Source organism: Tupaia chinensis, unplaced genomic scaffold (genome assembly GCF_000334495.1).
Source record: "Tupaia chinensis unplaced genomic scaffold, TupChi_1.0 Scaffold000311_2, whole genome shotgun sequence".
Classification (NCBI taxonomy): Eukaryota; Metazoa; Chordata; class Mammalia; order Scandentia; family Tupaiidae; genus Tupaia; species Tupaia belangeri.
Window position 1 is genome coordinate 867,730 of NW_006159803.1, and position 21,547 is coordinate 889,276.

General features: G+C 36.1%; 1 protein-coding gene across 6 annotated transcripts in view; it reads left to right on the forward strand.

Moving 5' to 3' along the window:
- Positions 1-21,547, forward strand: part of GRIA4 (glutamate ionotropic receptor AMPA type subunit 4) — a 392,211-nt gene that overhangs the window by 299,775 nt on the left and 70,889 nt on the right. For 5 of the 6 annotated variants that reach the window (XM_014588766.2, XM_006150932.3, XM_014588767.2 and 2 more), the window contains exons 8-11: positions 973-1,140; positions 2,501-2,605; positions 9,577-9,687; positions 17,782-17,988. In XM_014588766.2, the coding sequence (XP_014444252.1) occupies positions 973-1,140; positions 2,501-2,605; positions 9,577-9,687; positions 17,782-17,988 (591 nt within the window). Of the gene's footprint in view, positions 1-972; positions 1,141-2,500; positions 2,606-9,576; positions 9,688-11,001; positions 12,341-17,781; positions 17,989-21,547 lie in introns of those variants that run through there. The other variant, XM_014588773.2, reaches the window with a different exon arrangement.

Here is a 21,547-nt window from a genome sequence, read left to right on the forward strand (position 1 = left end):
GTTTTTTGATATGTCGTTCACTTTCTTTTAATGAGTAAAAGCATTATTCTTTTATTTTTTTAAGCAGTTTGCTATAGGGTATGCATACTCGCCATGATTTTCAAACTTCTCGGTCTAGGACTCAAATGAACCTATCCCAGTCAGCCATGTTGGACCCAGCCTCCTTGACTTCTGAACCACCTGCTAGCCTGTATTATTCATTTTTTTACCATGAAAGAAAATTTATTTTTTGGAGTTTCTCCTTTTTAAACTCAGGATGGTAAGATTTGGTACACAATCTTTTTTTATTAAAGAATTACTTATTTAATTTTATTAATTATTATTTAATTCACTATAGGACACATACACTCACCAGAGAGAGAGAGAAAGGAAGAGAGAAAACTAGTCGACAGGTCCAGGACTCAAACTGTGGTCAGCCACGTGGGAGTCTAGCACCTTAACCACCACGCCACCTGCCCTCAGTAAACAGTATTTGCACTCAAACAAGAACAGAATTTTTTTTTTTTTAAGATGCTGATGCTTGATGAACTTGATTGTGAGCACGAGCAAAGCAGGTGAAGTGTAACTCTTTTCTTTTTGGAGAGGTTTTTTTTTGCTATAGGGCACATGCGCTCGCCAGACAGAACCATAGAGACAGAAAATGAGAAATCACCCCCAAGTGGGGATGGTCACGGTCACGCCGCAATCCCTTCTCCTCCATTCTCCTCTTGGGATCTTGGGCTCGCACGCACACGTGTTTTAAGCCACCGGGTCCGGGACGCGAACCGCGGTCGACTATGTGGGAGTCCAGCGACATAGCCATTATGCTAACTACTGGTTCCCAAGAATAGAAATTTTTGAAGCCGGAGTCAATTATCCATAATTTAATTGTCCTACTGACAGGATGTCACTTTGTGTCATATACCCACAGACACATCCTGCTGCTTGATAGGATTTTAACATTTACCATTATGATCCCTTTCAAATGATTAGTACACCTCTGCTCTGACATACGATGGAGTCCTTGTGATGGCTGAAACCTTCCGAAACCTTAGAAGGCAGAAAATTGATATTTCGAGGAGAGGAAATGCTGGGGATTGTCTGGCAAATCCCGCTGCACCGTGGGGCCAGGGAATTGACATGGAGAGGACACTCAAACAGGTAATGCACAATTTCATTTCAGTTCAATTTATTGCATGGTCTTGTTTAAGTAGAATTTTCAAGAATACAGACTAATTCATTGGACCATAAATACATTACAATTGCTCTCCTATCAAGCCATCATCATCTTTGAGGTATTTCTAAATAGAATAAGGTGGAATCCTTCTTTTATGTACGCATGTAGTCAAGATAAGTTAAGTTGTGCTGCAGTAATAACCCCAGATCCCAGTGATTTAAAACAACAAAGGCTCTTTGGTCACTGGCACATACATGCCAGCTTAGGAAGGGCACTCTGCTTGGAACCACTCAAGGACCCAGGCTGACAGATCAGGTTCATTTGAGTGCTGCAATGGGACACCGGTTATTGTAAGGAGTTTTTGAATATGTATTTAAATGCTGCAGTGCAGTAATGACATTCATCTCATCTGTTCACAACTTATATATCAGAATCACACAGACCTACCTAACCAAAGGAGTTCAAGAAATACCAGCCTACCTCAGGCCCGCAACGTGGAAGAATCAGAAATATCTAGTAAACACAATTCACCACCACCTCAGTGGCTCTTTAAATGTCTTGTAACCTTGGATTCGATAATCAGTTGGAGTGTTTTCTACTAACACTCTTTTTCAAATAATTCATTGTTCAGAAATGCCGTGAGTTCAAAACTTAAGTAAAAGTGAATGAAAAATATTTTAAAAACTGTATTTCTATTTTTTACCTTCTTTATTTTTCAAGACAGTGCCTCACTCTATCACAATCCTGCCTCAGCCTCTTGAGTAGTTGATCTGCCTGTGCACACCGTCTTGCCTGACTCTTTCAGACAGGGTCTCATATGTGGCTCATGGTGGCCCCCAACTCCCCTTTCTCTGCTTTGGTCTTTCCAGCAGCTAGGACTACAGGCATTTGTCAATGCAGCTGGCTATTTTTCAGTTTCTTTATCTTAATTTCAATATTGGCAAGGAGTAGGTATGGTCTGGCATGGGAATCGGGCTATATAATCCAATATGTAGATAGAAAGATAGGACTAAAAAGTAACTATAAGCAAGCTATATTTTAATCTGATAAAAAGTACTTTAGTATTAAGGAAACATTTTGTTACTTAAAATAAAAACAATAATATAATAGAAGAAAAAGCATATTCATCTTCCAGGTATACAGCAGAATTTCTTATGCAACTCTGGTATTTCTTTTTGAGGTTTTATCCCAGTAACTCAGGTACTCAATGGCATTTAGTGAATTGGCTATAGTTTCACAACCCCATGGGGGTCATAAGCCAAGCAGGTGAAGATAGGATTTCTATAAGTGAAGTGGCAAATGAACATACGTGTGATATGTGTGGATTTTCTTTTTCACTCATAGGTTCGAATTCAAGGACTGACAGGGAATGTTCAGTTTGACCACTATGGACGTAGAGTCAATTACACAATGGATGTGTTTGAGCTAAAGAGCACAGGACCTAGAAAGGTGAGCTCCAATCAAACTGAATAAAGGGCAAGAAAAAATATCTCTCTCTCTCTTTTTTTTTTAATTTGCTGTTGACATCCATAAAGAGAAAGATAGCTAAACATTCTACATTTTCTTTTTTTTTATGCACTTACAAATAGTACTGTCTTGATCAGCTGTAGTGAGATAAATTCTTTTGTCATATAATTGATATGTAATGATGTGCCAAAACCAAGACAAACTAATTTATACAAACATATTCTTAATCTAAAAGGAAGCCATGTTTTTTTTTGGGGGGGGGAGGGGTCAAAGGCAAGGAGAAAAGAACTTAGCAAAAAAAAAAATTTTTTTTTCACAAAACAAAATTTACTCTTCAAAAAAAGAATACAGTGCAGTAAAGTGACATAAGCACCTTCACAGAGCCATGTATTAAATCATTAGAGAGACGATAAAGAGAACTACTTCTAATGGGTGGGCACACTTAGAACAGACTGGATGTCCTTGATGTAGGCAAGTAGACAAATTCAAATGAGCAAAAGAGAATGCAAATGGCAGAGATTATTAAGATTAGTATTTGTGAAATGCCTGCTCTGTCTAAAGCACTAGACTTGCTGCTTCACATAACTTAATCCTCACACAAACCTGTAATTCGCATATTATTTTTCTTTTATCAAAGAAAATTCTGGTCCAATAAGTTATGGTTATTTTTCTAAAGCCTGTGATAAAATTAAGTTTTTAATTCAGATATTTGGTTCCAGAACCTTTTGTATCATGAAGCCACCTGTGTAGACACTGCCCTACAAGAGTTAATTTTCTAGTGGGGTAGGCTGTAGTAAATATGACAGTCAAAGAGAAGTCATGTAGAATTTCTTAAGGGAGAGAGGTTGGGCAAGGCCCATGGCCTAGTGGTTAAAGGAGCCAAATCCTATATGGTGAACTAAGGATCAAATTCCAGCCCTGGAGCTTGAAAAACATAGGCATGCAATAAAATCCTAATAGGACGAAGAAATGAGAAGAGACCTAGCATGACCATACCCTGTTTGGGAGTGTTTTCTCCTTCTCTCTTTCTCACAAATTCAACTAAAACAAAATAATAAAAAATTTAAAATAAAATAAAATAAAATGGAAGCTATCATTTCCAGCTGGAGGAAAACAAATGAAGGAAGACTGCATGAAGGCGGTGAGATTGAAAGTTAGCCATGAAATTAGAATTTAGATAAGCAAAAAAGGAAGGGGGCAATAACCTGAGGAAAGGCAGGCCAGTTAAGGTCATAAATTAAAAATGGCAACAGCCCTCCAAGCTGTGTTTTCCTTCTGACTATCATATGGTGTGTGCTATATCTGTGTGAGGAGAAACTTGAAACTGCCATGAAAACCATCTCCAGGTTCCCAGCCGCTTAGTGGCATCTCCCTGCAAGCAGGCTGTCAGCAATACGTGCCAGGCTGATGCCCATCTGATCTATTATAGATTGGGAATGGCAAGAGATGAATGGCAGCGAGGAATCCAGCTGCATTGCCATGGTGGACTCCTCTAAGGCTACCACCTAAAGCAAGGGAGCACAACACACTTCCAGGACATGTTCAGGAGATTCCTTGCAAACACCCGCTTCACCCACTCTAACACACAGTCAGCAACATGAAAGAAAAGGTCATTCTAGGGCTGGCAGGTGACATCGTGGTTAAAGCAGTGGACTCCCACATGGCTGCCATGGTTCAAGTCTAAGATCTGGCAGCTTGCTTTCTCATTTTCTCTGTCTCTCTCGGGTCCAATTTAAAAAAAATAAATAAATAACGAATATAATTTTTTAAAACAATAATTCTTTAGGAGAAAAAAGTCAGTCTAAGCAGACAGAATACTCCACAGACCCCTGAACATATTGGCAAATGGGTGGGCAGAGATAAGGCAGGCCTACTATCCTACCACATACCAGATCTTGCAAAATTAGCCACCTACACACAGAAGCATTTTTTAAATGCAAAAGACAGTTCCATATTTTATAAAATAGTGAGTACAGAAAACCAAACGGTTTTCTATAAAAGAGAGAATCGTGGAAAAAGGAAGCTGGTGGTCACTAGCAGGAATATAAAGTGGGCTACTTAAGAGTACTGAATCCTTTCACAGTCTATTGAACCATTATGGTAACAAAAATTAAGGTTTTTTTATTATTATTTTTTGAGGAGAAAGTTTAAAAGTAAGTCAGGAGAGTGATGAACAGCTCATCTTCACACCCAGCTGACATTCATCCAAACCTCTTAAAAGAAATATGAAGTGTAAAATGGTGTAGACTCATCTATCTTCGTTTTTCCGTGCCAACGATCAACTTGGGCATTCTGTCAGGAATATTAAACTTAAAAATGAGCTACCATGAGAAACACTGTGCTGGGGAGACTAGGCAATATGTCTGAGAAGTGAGCAATGGTTCTTGTAAATTGAACGCTTGCCAGCGAGGGAGCTATCTTTGAAATAGATCAGAGAGTCAGCCTATCCGTTTGTCTGACTTCTGCAGCAGGGAAACTGATTGAGGGTCTCATTAGGCAGACTCCACAGAGCTCGTTCTGAAGTCCCAGCTCCCAAGGGTGGTGGAATCTTATCATTCTGGCCACCCCAGGGCTCCAGAGAGAATGCACCAAGGCTATACTTGTATGCTTTCAGGAATTCTTAATTGTAAAAATATCACGTATCAAGAGCAGGGTATGGGTCAGGTCCTATAATGGAAAATTGATGTGCATTTTTATATTTAATCTTGGTGACAAAAGGAAAAAAGGGTATTTTTTTTTCTCATTTTATGGAAGAGAAAAGTAAGTCTCAGAGGAACTAAGTAACCTGCCCAGAGATATTCTAGAAAGAGGTGCAGCTAGAGCGGAAACCAAAATTCCCATAGTTCAAAGGCTCACTCCCTTGACTTAAATGAAGCATTATCAGTGCAAGGGCCTTTAAGGGTTCCATTTAGGATGGGTAAGGAAATGAAATCAGATTTTTCAGGACAGGTCTGGTCAAAGTGACTCTCCAAGGAACCAACCTGAGTACAACAGGGCTCCTGACAGTGCTCAATCCCTATGTACTAGGCCTACGTAAATACTGACAGTTGCTTACTTATTATAGTTACACTGGGTTGTCTGGAACGTCTTGACTTATTCTTACATAGAAAAACATAGAAAAATACATCATAACTTTTCTGACAACCTAATATTTATATGCAAATCACCTTTAGGGATCCAAAGAAGATAAGCATTATTTTATGACATCCTTTGTCAGTTTAATGATTTTAATGCTCCCGTATTTTTGCTCTAGTTTTACAAAACTACTTTTCAACCACTTTCTTCATTTGTCTCTAGGATAAATACCCGTTTCCCTGTCTGTCTAAATGAGGTCAAGTCTGAGGAAAGTTCTTGATGAACTATAAACGGTTATGAAGAACTAGAGAGAGAAACTCGATCTCATTGATGTTCTAGGTCCAGACTTTGGGATTCCTTTCCTTAGAAACTGACGCTGCTATCTTACTTCCCATGGCTTACCTGCAGTCTACTGTTGATGGATCCCATATCACAAAGTGTGGCTTTCTTTTTTTCACCAGAATTTCTTGTAGGTATAAAGCAAGATAGATTTCTCTTATTTTTTAATTTGCCAGTACTTCTAGATCATTTATTTTTCAGAGATAGGGAAAGTTGGGAACTCACAAGTTAGTTTTTAAATACAAAATGTCAAAGTTTTACCAGTATCTAGGGACTCATCAGAATGTGACCTGTATCTGTGGTTTTATTTTGCTGTGAACTCAATAAAGAAAATTGTCTTTCCTGCAAATGGTGACTGAGATCTGCAGACCAGTTGCCTGTCAATACAGTGCTAAAGTATAAAATTCTGTTTCATGTTATAAATCTGTTGTGTGCAAAAAAGTAACAGGAGGGACCAGCAGTTGGCATAATGGCTATGTCACTGGTCTCCCATGTAGTTGACCATGGTTTGAGTCCTGGAACCGGTGACTTAAACTCACGTCAGGCACATGTGTGTGCGTGCCCAAGATCTCGAGAGGAGAATGGAGGAGAAGGGATTGTGGCCTGGCCATTCCCCCTGGGAAGGTGATTTCTCACTTTATGTCTCTCTGTCTGTCTCTATCTTTCTGGCAAGCACACACACCCTATAGCAAAAACCTCTAAAAAAAACAAATGTAACAGCAAACAACTGACTTTTTAAATTAAGTACATGCAGGAATTAAGGGAAGAATAGGTCTCAGATATATCCTTGTTTTAAGCTAAATTTGTCATAAAAGTACTAAATAAATGTCAGCTAGAAATGGATTCACATGAACAATTGAAAATAATGGCTGACTTTTCATATATTCTATAGCTTTGGATCAGACGAAATATAGCAAGCCATGTTAATAATGATTCATTCTCCCTGTCTATTCTGCTGTAGAATTATATACACAGTACTTGTGAATAACGTGGTGGCCCTTTCTCTTATTTATCATTTATTTTTTTCTCCCGTGAGAGACAAAAAGAGAAAGAGGGCCACCTCCGACAGAGTCGCCACACTGTGGTCCACCAGCCTCAGTCAGCTTAGAGCACGAGCATGTGTGTGCATGTACCCAGCATGCTCAGGGAGGTCACAGGGCACAAACCCCCAACCTTTCCCATATGGATTCATTTGCGCCAACACTGAACCACTCCCTGGTCCTGGTGACATGAGTTTTATCAACTGCATTAAGAAATTCAAGAAAGAGGGGCTGGCTGGTGACATGGTGGTTAAGTTGCTGGACTCCCACATGGCTGACCGCTATTCTAGTCCCAGACCTGGTAGCCTGCTTTCTTACTTTCCTTCTCTTTCTCTCTCTCTGGTCAAATTAAAAAATAATAATAATAAATAAAATGAAAATAATGATTTTTTTTAATTTTAAGAAAGAAATTTGGCAAACATTAAGTTAATATCCATTTTGGTAAACTGTATAACATAGCAAAATATATTGATTTTTCTGTCATACAGAACTGAGCTGCCACTTAGAGTATAACTTTGCGTAATTTATTTAACCTTCTAAAACGGAGTCATCTCTAATATGTGGATAATAATAGCACCTACTTGTACACTTGCTGTATGAATTACCTTTAAGATGCATCTTTGAGGCAAGCAAGTGGTTAAGGTGCTAGACTCCCACATGGCCAACCGCAGTTCGAGTCCCAGACCTGGCAGCTTGCTTTCTCACTTTCTCTCTCTCTCTCTCTCTCTCTCTCTCTCTCTCTCTCTCTCTCTCTCTCTCTCTCTCTCTCTCTCTCTCTCTCTCTCTCTCTCTCTCTCTCTCTCTCTCTCTTTCTCTATGGTGCATTAAAAAATTTAAAAAATAAACTTTTAAAAATATGTATATATCTTTTATGTAGCATTGAGTACTGTGTCTGCTCAGAGCAAGCACTTAATATATGATACTAGCTGCTATTACTTAGTGGTTTGCATGAATCAAAGAATCCTAAATTTCCATTAAGATCCTACTGTAGTCTACTGCATTTCAAATTATTTAACTAATTGATTAAGTGGTTCTATTGAAAAGTGTTTGTTTCACTTGAATAAGGGGAAGAGACTATGAGATAGTTTACCAGAGCATAATAAAAAATATGGACAATGTAATACATATTTCAAAAAACTCTAGTGGAACTATATCAAATGTGCACAACATAATGGAATGTTCAGTGTTAAAGAAGATGAATATGTATATATCTTGATTTGATTATTATAGACTGTATGCTTGCTTTTAAAATCATTTAAAAAAAACTACCTTTAGTCAATCAGTTTCAGTTATAGAGTGTGGACACTCTGTATATATTAAGTGGGGACATACAATGTCTCTCCTTCATAGACTGGCTTGACTAAAGGATGTACAAAGACAAGAGATGGGTGTGAATGCCAGATGTGGTGTGTGTGGAGGAGTGGGGCCTGGGGAAGGAATTGGGAGGAGGGATGCGGAGGCAGAGCATTGACAGGACAGGGAGGTGTGGTGTTATCTGTTGAAGATATTTTGACCAACTGGACTGGGGAGAAATGTTCACATATTGAAATGTTCACTTTATAAGCTAAATAATGTGATTGAATGTATAAAAATGTTTTTTAATTAAAAAAATAAAAATAAACTACCTACAGAGATAAACATCAAATATACATATAAGCCAGAAATCATAATTAAAAAAAGAAAAAATTTAATTAAAAAATACAACATTAAATGTAATTTTTGTAAGTGAAAACTTGGTTAATATTCACTTTTGATGTCGTTAGCATTTCAGAAACAGTGTTACCAAGCAGCTAAGTTATACCAAGCTGAAAATTATTTCTATATTGCTTAAAAAATACCCAAGTTCCTTTTGTTTGACAATATTCTATACATATGCCCTTTATAAATCTGGCTGTTCCCTTTACCACACAATCTGGAACTTTATTGAAGAGGTCACACAAATAAGTTTTCGAGAGTACCGACACAAAATGATTTTGCATCTGTATCCAAACTCCTTTTAGAATCACTCTTTCTCAAAATCTTGGCTACTCCATGGTTGTAAAAGTCACTGTATATGTAATAAAGCAGTATCCTGAACACCAGGAAAACATATCATCAGTATAGCAAACTTCCAAATCCTTTCTTTAAACTTTTATTTGCATTTTAGATTGTATTTATTGGATTTGCCAGTGGATATGTGCTTGCCAGAGTGAGAAACACAAAAAGAAAGAGAAAAAAAGTGAGAAAGAACCCACCCCCGTTCCCCTCCATCTCTCCTTCCTTTTGTGATCTTAGGTATGCATGTCCATGTGCCCGGTGTGTTTTCAAGGCACCAGGTCTAGGACTCCAGCTGCACAGTTGACTGTGTAGAGCCAGCTGCCTCAATCTCCTTGCCACAGGCGGGCCCTTCTTCGCTTTTTACATTTTCTTTGCTTGCTTACTTATACCCTTCATGTTCCAAGAAGAACTAGAGAAGACTCTTCTCAAATGTGTTTTTCAAGGACTTGTTTTATTTGGCAGGTTGGATACTGGAATGATATGGATAAATTAGTCTTGATTCAAGACGTACCCACTCTTGGCAATGACACGGCAGCCATTGAGAACAGAACAGTGGTTGTAACCACAATTATGGTAAGTTTTGGCCTATGCTTTATGGTGTTTCGATTTGTCCACAGGCAATTTTAACTCTCCAATTATGGTGAACAGGGAGGGTAAAAGCTGACTCATAGTGGTGACATGGGTGTTCTGATCCACAAACATTTACTGAGGCTTTCAATAGGTTTGTCCTGAGCTTTGAGTACATTCAGTATTTTTTTTTGTGTATTATGTTTTGTTGCATTGTCATTCTCGGGAAAATGCTCAGATGTTAAAAAAAAAAAATCGAGACTGTCAAATTCTAGTTGAAAATGTATGAAATGCTAAGAAGCCAAAACACAGAAGAGTGAACATGAAAAAGGTCAACAATCACTTTAAAAATCCAGTAGCAAACACCATATTATTATTTTTACTATGTTTTTAAAAGCATCACTGTAATGACAGTTAATAGTGTTCAAAATTATAGTTTTCAGGTAGTTTAAACATCAGATAATAATTTGGACTGTCTGTTTTTAATAGCAGAGATGTGAATGTGACTATTTCAATGAGCATGTTCAAGACAACTAAATGCTTTAGACATTAATTTTGTTTTACATTTATTTTTTAATGTGAAAGCACTTTTTTCTTGCACCGATTATTTTTCTCATTGACCAGTGAGAAATATACAATTTATTGAATTTCTAGAAATAAAGAAAATATGATTGCATCATTTGGTCACGTTATAAAATTTAAAAATACACTAAATTTTAAGGCTGCTTTTTCAAAAAGATTCCCATTAAATTGCCTTTTAAATAATAGAATAGCTTATATATTTTTCTCTTCTAAAGTCAAACATGCCCTTTACAGTCAACGCTAGTCAAAGGAGAGCAACAATCGGTGACCTTTTCTATCTAATTTAAAGTTCTATATCCTCAGCGCACCGTCTCTTTAGGCAAAACATGTTTAATTATTTATGGAAGCCCTTACTCGAAATAAAATGGAAGTCTTTTGTGTGATTTACCTTTTAGTTTACGTAATTTTAGTTTTAGGTTTTTTAGCTTAATGTCGAGTTGTTGCCAAAACTGACATTGAGGTGGAAGCAAGAAAATGCCAGAGGGAAGCTTTCCTATATTGTGATTAGCTTTATCTGTATTCCATCATCAGTTAGCACTTGAATGTAATCTGACAAGCCTTGATCTAAAGTTTATGATCTTAGAATGCAAACTGACCAACAGCAGTTTTTGTGTAAACCTTTTAACTTAATTGTGTAATTTGCATGGGACTTGAAAAGCAATATATATATATATTTCTTTTCCTAAAAAAGACACAGTAATGGAAAGTCATACTTCAGTACAGTCCTCCTCTTTTCAGCCTCTGATGAAGAATCCTATTTTAAGAAATTGATCAAGAAAGAAAAGAGTTCCACGCTGTTCGACCCTTCCTAACTAAGGCTCGTCTTGTGCTCCAGTGTAGTAAATTTAAACTTATTTTTCATGTGGGATTCTTGGATGACCAACTCTGGACTACCAGAAACAATTTTTTTTTTTTTAAGTTCTGTGACTTTTCTGAGATACTAGAACAAAAGAAGAACTAATCTTCATCTCTCTCAAGAAAATAAATACATGCTGAAAAAATATCACTTAGTAATCCCAGTATATCAATTCCCAGATCTTGAAATGAGGTCATTGTACGTAAATGATGGAATTATGTTACTCCTATTTCTAAGGGTAGAGTTGCTAAAAGTAAATATTTGAATTGTGCGCTTGTTTTCTCAACATATATGATTGTTTTCTTTAACTTTTCTTTTTGAAATTTTGCCTGTTTGTATGAAATTAAGTGTTATAATGTGCATTATAGGTGTAATGTAAAGAACCTCCGTCCCACCCCTCTTATTAAAGGGGCTGGACACGTAATTTTGAAAACCAAAATACTGAATTAATTTTGCAAGCATGACTGGTTTTCAGGAAGCATGCTATCAAAAACTAAGGAAAGGTGACTGAAAAAAAATCCATCTGTTTCCTACATATATAAAGAATATTCTGTAAAGTTGTCTGTTGTTTGACAGTGATAGCATTACTATTTTTGCAAAATAGTGTAATACTAGTGTTTGTCTTTTTGTATAAAAATGCAATTGTCATATAAATAATACCCCTGGTATTTGCGACTGCATAATCATTGAGTAGTTCAAAAAGAAATGCTAAAATCCTTTTCCCAAAAGTGTTCTTTGTATTTGCTTTTGTTGAAAACGATAGCCTAGGGTCTAGGACATCACCACCACCTCATTCATTTTGAAAAACAAAAAATCTGATTCCTTATAGATGAATGATATTGGTACCTGCATGTGCATTTAGCCACCAAATTCAATTGAAAAATGCCAACACAAGTGGATGGGGCAAATACTGTAATGTGTACAATACAGTTATCTAGGTTCAGACAAGGATGAGAGTGAGAACTGGAATTCATCCATTTTGATTGAAACGGATACAGTGTTGCTGTTCTTCCATTTGTCTTTCCTTTGTGTATGTTGGTATTTATATGTCGATACACTGTAATGATATATGCTATTGATAAATAAAATTGATTGAGAAATTCAGTTATTCATTCATAAATATTTATTGAGCGTCTGCTATGTGCTAGGCCCTGGGGGTATGTCAAGAGAACAAAACAGACAAAAATCCAGAACTCAATGGAACTTGTATTCTAGTGAGAAAAAGCAGACAAGAAACATAATAATTATATCAACTACCATTTTTAAATAAAATGTGGTTAGCACATTATATATTGTTGAGATTTTTCTTATAACAGTGTCGTATACCTATAATGTGATATTTAATAATGAATCGATTTCACTTAAATATAGCCATACTTAATGCAGCACAGGTAAATCAAAATAGAAAATAAAGTTGACAATATTTTTTATCTTTAAGTTTTACTGACTAAAACTTTTTTAAATCTGTAAAATTCACAGTGATAATACTAATTAAGTTTTTGCATTCAAAGTAATGATTTCTGTAAACAACCTAAGGAAGCCAATCTGGGTCATGTGGTTTCTGAAAATACAACCATTGAGGAAAGGACAGTTTAAAGAAGATCTGCTCAGGGGGGAGAAGGTTGGTTTTTTCTCTGTAATCTCAACACTAACTATTGCTATTGAACTCTGGAAAAGAAAAACATGTGTAAAGATATTTGACCAAAGTCCTTTTTTTTCCCTCAAAGCTGTGCTAGTGAAGTCAAATGATGTTTATAATGCACTGCTCAACTAAGAAGATATTTCTCACCATCTCATGAACGTAACGATTCTTTAGGAAATTTTTCCATATAATCAAATATATTTACTATAGTATTAGAATGATGTTACCAAAAAAAAGCAAGAATAAGGTTAGAAACCTGAAAGCAATTTTACTTAGCACACTTGATCTTTTCAAAAGTTGTGTTTTACAGTTTTTATAAGATGTTCAAGGTGTTCAATATTTTATCTTCTCTATATAAAATTTTGTAGGTGCACTATACATATATATGTACATGTATAGTGACATATAGGTGTGTATTAATATATAATTTGTGTTCATACATATATACACACACAATTTCCCCCCCTTGGAACAAATATTAATTCCCCCTCCTATATTTGTCCAGCCAAAGGACTTATAACTCAATCAGTTTTTAAACAAATTATTTTAGCTAAACTTAATATTATGCAGCTATTACGTTTATGCATTTTTAATTGAATAATAACATCTTAATTTCCACTTTAGAGAATTCCACTTTTAGGATAGATTATCAACATTCATTACGATTCTTTGAAGAAAAGCAAATATTCACATGGAAAACAACATTCACTGATAATGCTGATTTTGTATTTTAATTGTTTTTAATAGAAACTGTAATGATTATATGTGTGATGTTTGGAAAATCTTGAGGCTTTTCTAGTAAGTACCTTATTTCAACAGTTCTGTTTTTGCCACATACAAATAATCCAAAAAATTTTCCTTGGTAGGAAAAAATTATACTTACTGATTGAAAATCATCTTCACTTATTTACACAAACATTTTCGTAAATAAGCCCTAACGTAGAATCTTTAGACAGAAATTGTTTTCTTTCCTGAAATAGCAAAGCAGATGTAGAACACCATCTATTATGGAAATGGTCTTAATAAACTCATAATCACAAATAGGAAATGCACTTTAAAACCTTTAAGAAATCATTGTCTCAGAGTGCACAGCAGTTAGGAATGAAGATGGGAGGTAACACATGTAAGGCAGAAGTAACAGGTTATATTCTCCTCTGATCCATTTTTAGTCAATATTAAACACTTCGGATTTCTTAAGCCTGCTTTGCAAAAATGCCCCTCAAGTCTCCTTATTGGTTTATTAAAATTCATGTTTTATCAGATTGAAAAGATTTAGTATTTTCTTCAGCCATAGTAGCCCCAAAACTTTGTATTAAATCTTCTCTGTATGCAATGTTTGAAGAGCTATTTGCAGACACCTTGTCAGATTGGGGATGGGGCTGAGAGAATGTTAAAGATTTGCTACTCATTTGGATTTGACATGAATAAATAAATAAAGGCAAAATGAGACACATTTTTAAAAATTGGATAAAGGGACCATCCATGACTGGTGGTTAAGATGAGTGGATCCCAGATGACTGACTGTGCAGTTTGAGTCCCACACTCAATGGCTTGGAAAACATGCCAGGCACATGTACACATCTGCCCAAAATCCCAAGAGGAGAAAGGAGAAGGGACGATATGGTGTGCTCATCCCCCCTGGGGGGTGATTTCACACATTCTCTCTGTCATTCTCTAGTCAGCCCAAGTCCTCTGTGGCAAAAAAAAAAGGGGGCGGGGGGGTAACAGGTAAGCAACCGTGAAAACCTTTGTTCCAGAAGAGCCTAGGTTTTCTCTCCCTCTATTGTTCCCACCTCCCTTAGTATTCTCACCTTATTTCTCCTACACTGCATGCTTCGCTCATCCTTCATCTCAGTAATTGTTTATACCTCTGCTTGGGCAGTCTAGCTACACTCCTAATCAGCTTCTCAGTAAGCTGAAGGTTTCTCTAGCCTTTTTGGTCCTCTCGACAGGAAACAAAGACCTGCTGGACCCCTGATGCCCAAAAGGAAAATTGAAAAAAAAAAGAAAAAGAATCAAATTAATAGTTTACTCATGTAAACATTTGCTTTATTTGGAAGAGATTCCCTTAGCACCTCTTAATATTTACCTTCCTTCTGAATAACTGAAACATTCTAGTACAATTATTTTGCAATGATATTCCTAATTAGTAAGCACTGATAGACCAAGATATCTTTGTATTTATTAAGCACCTTCTCTGTGCCAGACACCATGAGGAGTAATGGAAAGGTTTTCTCCGCACTATGCACTCAAGAGAGCATATAAAGAACTTCGTTTACCAAAAATACACAGATGCAGTTCTTTAATCTTATTCCCTCTCTTGTTAATCATCAGAACTCTCAATTAGTCATGCATACTGTAATGAATATAATAATAGCTTTAATAATTAGGAAACATTACAAAATGTAGGCTCAACTCCCACGTCTGACACTTACTTGCTCTGTGAAATTGAACAATTGGCTTAATATCCTTTAGTCTAAATTGTCCCTTCTGCAAAATGGAAACCCTACCTCAAGGTATCAGTATAAAAAATAAAATGAAAAGACACAATGAATGTACTTAGTTTTGTATCTGATACAAGGTTTAAGTCCTGGACCCAGAGGCTTGAAACACACCAGGCACGTGTGCATGTGTGCCCAAAATCCCAGGAGAATTGAGAAGGGATTGCAAGTGGCCTTCCTTTCTGGGGAGTGATTTCTCGCTTTATCTCTCTCACTCTCCAGTAACAGCACATGCCCTATAACAAAAATCTCTCTCTCTGCAAAAAAAGACTAGGAGAAAATGAAATGAAGGTATTTGCTCATAATAACTTTATAGCATATTTTAGAAATTAATAATGCTTTCCAACAACTCACCCATTTTTATAACCACTTGAATACATGTATAATCTATAAAACCTTTTTATATTTGCACAATGTTTTCTGTAAGCTAATAAATAGTTTTCTCTAAAGAAGACACAATTTTAATTAATTAATTTTATAAGTGGAGGGACTACTTTTACTCAGTTCCAGTGTTAGAATATCATCAAATTCAAAGAAGTGGAAGACTTCTGGGTTACTTGGCTATGTTCACTTAAGGCGGAATTTAAGAAAACAGTGATGGGGCCAGCAGGTGGAATAGTGGTTAAGGTGCTCAACTCCTATGTGTCCTACTGTAGTTTGAGTCAGATCTAGTGGCTTGAAACTCACACCAGGCACATGTGTGTGCATGTCCAAAGTCCCAGGTAGAGAGTGGAGGAGAAGGGATTGAGAGTGGCCATCCTCCCTGGGAGATGATTTCTTACTTTCCCTCTCACTGTCTCGGTCTGTCTTTCCAGTGAGCACACACATCCTCTGGCAAAAACCTAAAAGAAAATAAATAAAAATAGTGCAAAGGCCAATCCCGAATAACTACCCACTTTAGAATTATTTAGAGCATCTCTATGACAAAATAAACTATTATATAATGTACATTTTTATTAAATTTTAGGAGTTTCTACATTTACAAAGTACTTAAAAACAAAATCAGAATTAGTTCAGACTCCTATGTTTTGCAATATAAATTACCTTCTAATCCAGAGCAAGTTCATCTTCTCCTATTACGAATTTGCTGGGGAACATGGAAAGATTTCTTATGAGAGATTATTAATTGACTGTTGCAGTACAGTTTTATAAACTATAAAATAGATTATCTCAATAATGTGAAAGGGACCACTCCTTGTCTGAAAATGACTGGAGGCATAACCAGATTTTTTCATGTTACGTGTTCACTAAATCTGTCTTTTAGTTGATGGCTCTCAGTGTCATTTATAAAATCAGGTATTTTTGGCTAACATGTTTCTTTAGATCACACCTTCAAATGGCTTGGTTTACAGATGTGTGTGTATCCTTGTGTATGTGAATGTGTGTGCATGTGTGTATGTTTAACGAAAACTGTCCATAATTATTAGCCATGAGTAAACTTTTTCATGTTACAGTATAAGGATCTTGTAGTAATTCTTCATCCTATTTTCTGTCTCATTTGCTTAGAAAACTAAATGGAAATATCGCTTGAAGTGTGTGTTCATCACAACTGGAGGAAAATTATTATCTCCCATTAGGGACATATTAATTAAAGTGAATTAAAATTTGTGGAGCACAAACCCTATTTAAAGCCAAAATTTTGGACATTAGGAATGCAAATTTAATGCAAATAACTATGTGAGACTTTCAACTATTCAGTTCTTCTTTGAATAACTGTGTAGCAAGTGCTTGTTCTGAGAAAGATATCTTGCTAAATGCTAGAGATAAAATAATAATAATAATAATAATAATTTTTAAAAGATACGGCTGTTTTCCTAAAAGCAGTCACAGTTGAATGTAGCCTAACCAGATACAGAATATGGAGTTAGGGTTAGGGTTAGAGTGATGTGAGGAAGGAGTCAAGCCAAAGGATCTAGGGGTCTCTGGAAGCTGACTTTCTCTCTTTCTCACTATCTTTTTCTCTGATGAGTGCACATGCCCTATAGAAAAACTAAGTAATAATAATAATAATAATAATTTTTAAAAGAAACAGCTGTTTTCCTAAAAGCAGTCACAGTTGAATGTAGCCTAACCAGATACAGAATATGGAGACCTATGACCCTGAATGCAGCTTTACTACATGAAGCTAACTACCAAATAGTCTTTAACTTTGTGAAATATTTTATAAATACTCATCTCATTGCCAAAGATGCTAACTAGGCTTCTTTATACAATTATTAATGGACATTGTTTCTTATCTTAGTCACAGCGTTAGTTATATAATAAACACTCTCTAGAAAATTATTTTAAAGATTTCGCTTTCAGTATCCAAAGTAAAGTAAGTTAATATACTTCTAAGCATATATAATATGTACCTACTTAAGCATGTTTTATTATTGATTTCTCACCACACAAAACCAGTATGTGTACCAATACTAAATATACTCTTTTTGTTCAAATTCTGAAACCGGACATTTGCATGAAAGTTTTTGAATGTATTATATAATTTCTCCTTTACAGTTTTATTTCTCTCATTGTAGGAATCCCCATATGTTATGTACAAGAAAAATCATGAAATGTTTGAAGGAAATGACAAGTATGAAGGATACTGTGTAGATTTGGCATCTGAAATTGCAAAACACATTGGTATCAAGTATAAAATTGCCATTGTTCCTGATGGAAAATATGGAGCAAGGGATGCAGACACAAAAATCTGGAATGGGATGGTAGGAGAACTTGTTTATGGGGTAAGCAAATCAATCTATTAAAGAATTCACATACATAAACCTGAAACTTCTTTTCACTTAGATATCAGTTTTTGAACGTGAATTACTGGTTTTTTTAAATTTGCAGCTATGTTCAAAGAGGCATGTACAGTGTTCAGATGTTTCTCTATATCATTAATAATGCAATTCCCAAACAGTAAGAGAAACTGATACTTGAAGACTTCAAAATCAGAAAAGAGATTAAAAATACAGAATATGCTGTTGTCTTTTAAGCAAAATATTAACTTCAGGATCGGTGGTGACTATTCTCTTAAGCCTGATGCTGCCACACTGTAGAACTACAAAATACATCCCCTAATAATCTCCCATGCGGTAATTTTAGGAACAAGTTTCTTTCAACAATGTAAAACTGATCCTTATGTTGGCTAGTTATTGATATATACCTGTTGTTTGTAATTACTCATAAATGTTTCAGTGACCAGGGAAGCAATTACTATACTACTTTAACATCCATAAAAATTTTATCAATCATGTGAGAGCCTTAATGTCTAAACACAGTAAATCTAAATTTTATGTTTTGTCTGATTTTTTCATACCAGCAAATATAGCAGAACACAACAGCCAAAATTTATTCTAAAGCAGGCCTCACATGAAAGCAAGCCATGGTCTTCCCTGGAGTGACCCAAAACTGTGTACACATTCAAAGCTGAGGGCCAGTACAGCCTAGACACTCTTGCATGAACCAGAGACCACTGCAAAGTGTCAAAATGAAACTGGTAGTGATCCAATGCTTGTCATGGTAGTGTATTTCAAACATCCAGAAAACAAACCTATAGCTCCCAGAAGCTCGATTCATCAAGTAACCAACAGAAAAAAAAAAAAAGAAAAAAAAAAAAAAGCTCTAGAAATGTGCTCTGAAATTTCCTATAAGCTAATTTATGTTTCACAGATTTCCCCTTCAAAATATACTCTGATTCATCTTCACCAGACCCCATGGAAATGAAGAATTACACAGTCAAGCTTCCCCAGAAAAAAGTAAAATCCAAAGAGTTAGACCATAACTGAAGTCCACAGAGGAATTCACGCTCCCAGCCAGAACTGCAATTCAATAGTTTCATGGTTCTGCATTCCGCTTTTCAGACCAGGAAGCAATGAACATTCTTGGCACAGAACAGTAGCTAAAAACCTTAGCCGAAATTGTGTGACATTATAAAGCAATCAGTTAGTTTAATATCCATGAGAAAGAACTGCTGACTAGTTAGATGACCCTGGACGAGAAAAGTAATACGTAAAGAAAAGCAGAACATATTTTACCACAGGGTTTATTGACAGTTTCATACTGCGTTCTAAGTTCCAAAGAAAAAGGGTTCCTAATGCATTTCGTTGTTGTTATCATTTTAAACTTTTGCTGCAGTAAGCTAACTTTAGACATGAACATTATCACAGTGTAAGAACTATAGTAATTTACTTCCTTCAGAACACACTCCTGAATAGTTCATGTGAAAAAATAATCATACTTGGATTACCAATTTTTAGAGCCGGCCTCAGTTACCTGAATTATTTTCAGAGGCATCTGTAACACACGTCTCCTCTGCAGTCTCTACCCACTGAGCTGTCCTCTGTGAGTGTTCCAACTACCTTTTATTTGAGGGAAATTGTTTTAGCAATGAAAACAAATAATATAAAGAGAGTAGCATAATTAAGAACAACAAGAAATGATATTAGTAATGTATCTATGTCACAGTAACAAAAAGTCCAAAATTATTCAGTCCTCAGAGAAAGAAAAAACAACATAGTGGTTATGAATATCATCATGCTCACTCATCAGCCAGTCTGTAAGGTAGAGACCTCAATCTCTGCCACTTCAGCAGTCCACTTTGCTCCCAAAAGAAAATGTCTGTGTCTCATGCTTTTCACAGATCGATTGATATTTGATGTCTACAAAGTCTGTATTTGTGTATCACGTCTTGTCTTTCCTTCTTACTGCCACACATACACAAATGCTCAGGTTTTTTGGTTTTTTGGGTTTTTTTTGGCTCTAGATAAAACAATCCATTCTCTTCTGCTAAAGACTATTAAAAAGCAAAATGATTGTCTCTTAATCTGTTCTTTCTTTTTTTTTTAAACTTTATTCTTTGCAAACTTTGTTACTGTAATTAGTATGAATAAACTGAAACACAAGTGATCCGACACACCAGCATGTGGGGACCCAGGTCAGAACCTCTCTTAGGCACTCAGTACCTTCTGCTATCTTGGAATCTGCTGTGTACCCAGCAGTTCTCTCTGATTTCCCATGGTGTGCTGCCCAGGGTACTTCTATACGTTGTGTATGTGTGTGTGTGTGTGTATGTGTGTGCGTGTGTGTGTTTTAATTCAAAAGAATACTTCTCAAACCACACGCATGACTCATTACCACCAGAATTACCTTTGGGACTTGGGAAAACGCTGACTCATTAGACTTTCTCCACTGATACTAGAGACTCCCCATCTTAGCAAGCTTCTGCAGGAGATACTTTACTCACTTAATTTTGGCAACCCCTGAAGGGTAATTAAACAGGGCACATGCAGCATCCCAATGTCATTGCAGCAGGAAGTCCATAAGGTTAGAAACTCTCGCAGATTTCACACTTCTAACATGGCCCTCATTGAACATCATCAGCATCTTTAGCCATTACATCTAGTTTTCTGTGTTGGAAACATCTTTGTCTCTTTTCCTGTGTCTTTTGCTTCAAGACTTTTTACCTTGCTAGTGGTAACTTTCATAAGTTAAATATTTCAGAAGATACTACATAGAACAGTGTAGTTGAGACAAGATAGCGTTTCGAGTCAGGGAGCAAGTCCATTACTTATTCATTTCTGTTGGGACAGCAGTACAGCTACTCGGGAAACATCAAATAAACCCTAGGTTAAAAGTACTAGAATACAATATATAATCTCAATATGAAGAGGATTTTTCTAAGTCATAAAACCAAAGGCTGAAAACAAAAAAGATGATTGTAGATGGTTATAACAATATTTAAATAGTATGTATTTCAGTAAAACACCTGAAACTAAGTTATAGAAGCAAAACAACTCATGAATAGGGAAACTATTTGAAACATATATGGAAAATAAGGTAAATATTTTTAATATATTTGAAAACACAAACTAGAATGTATATAAAAATCTCATATAGAAAAATGGAAGCAGATTGTAACAGGTAATACATGTAAAAAATAAAAGTAACTTATAACAAATTCAATAATTAATTTTCATACAGCAAATTGGCAACAATAAATAAAGTTAAACAGGTTTCACAAGCATTCATGCAGTGCTAATGACAGTAGAAATTTGTTCATCCTTTCTGGAGAGAAGTTGGGTAAAACATTATGATGAGCATTAAAAAAGGTCATAACTGGGACCAGCAGTTAGCGTAATGGCTATGTCACTGGACTCCCACGTAGTTGACCGCGGTTCGCGTCCCAGACCCGGTGGCTTAAAACTCACGCCGGGCGCGTGTGCATGTGTGCCCAAGATCCCAAGAGGAGAATGGAGGAGAAGGGATTGCGGCCTGACCATCCCCCCTGGGGGGTGATTTCTC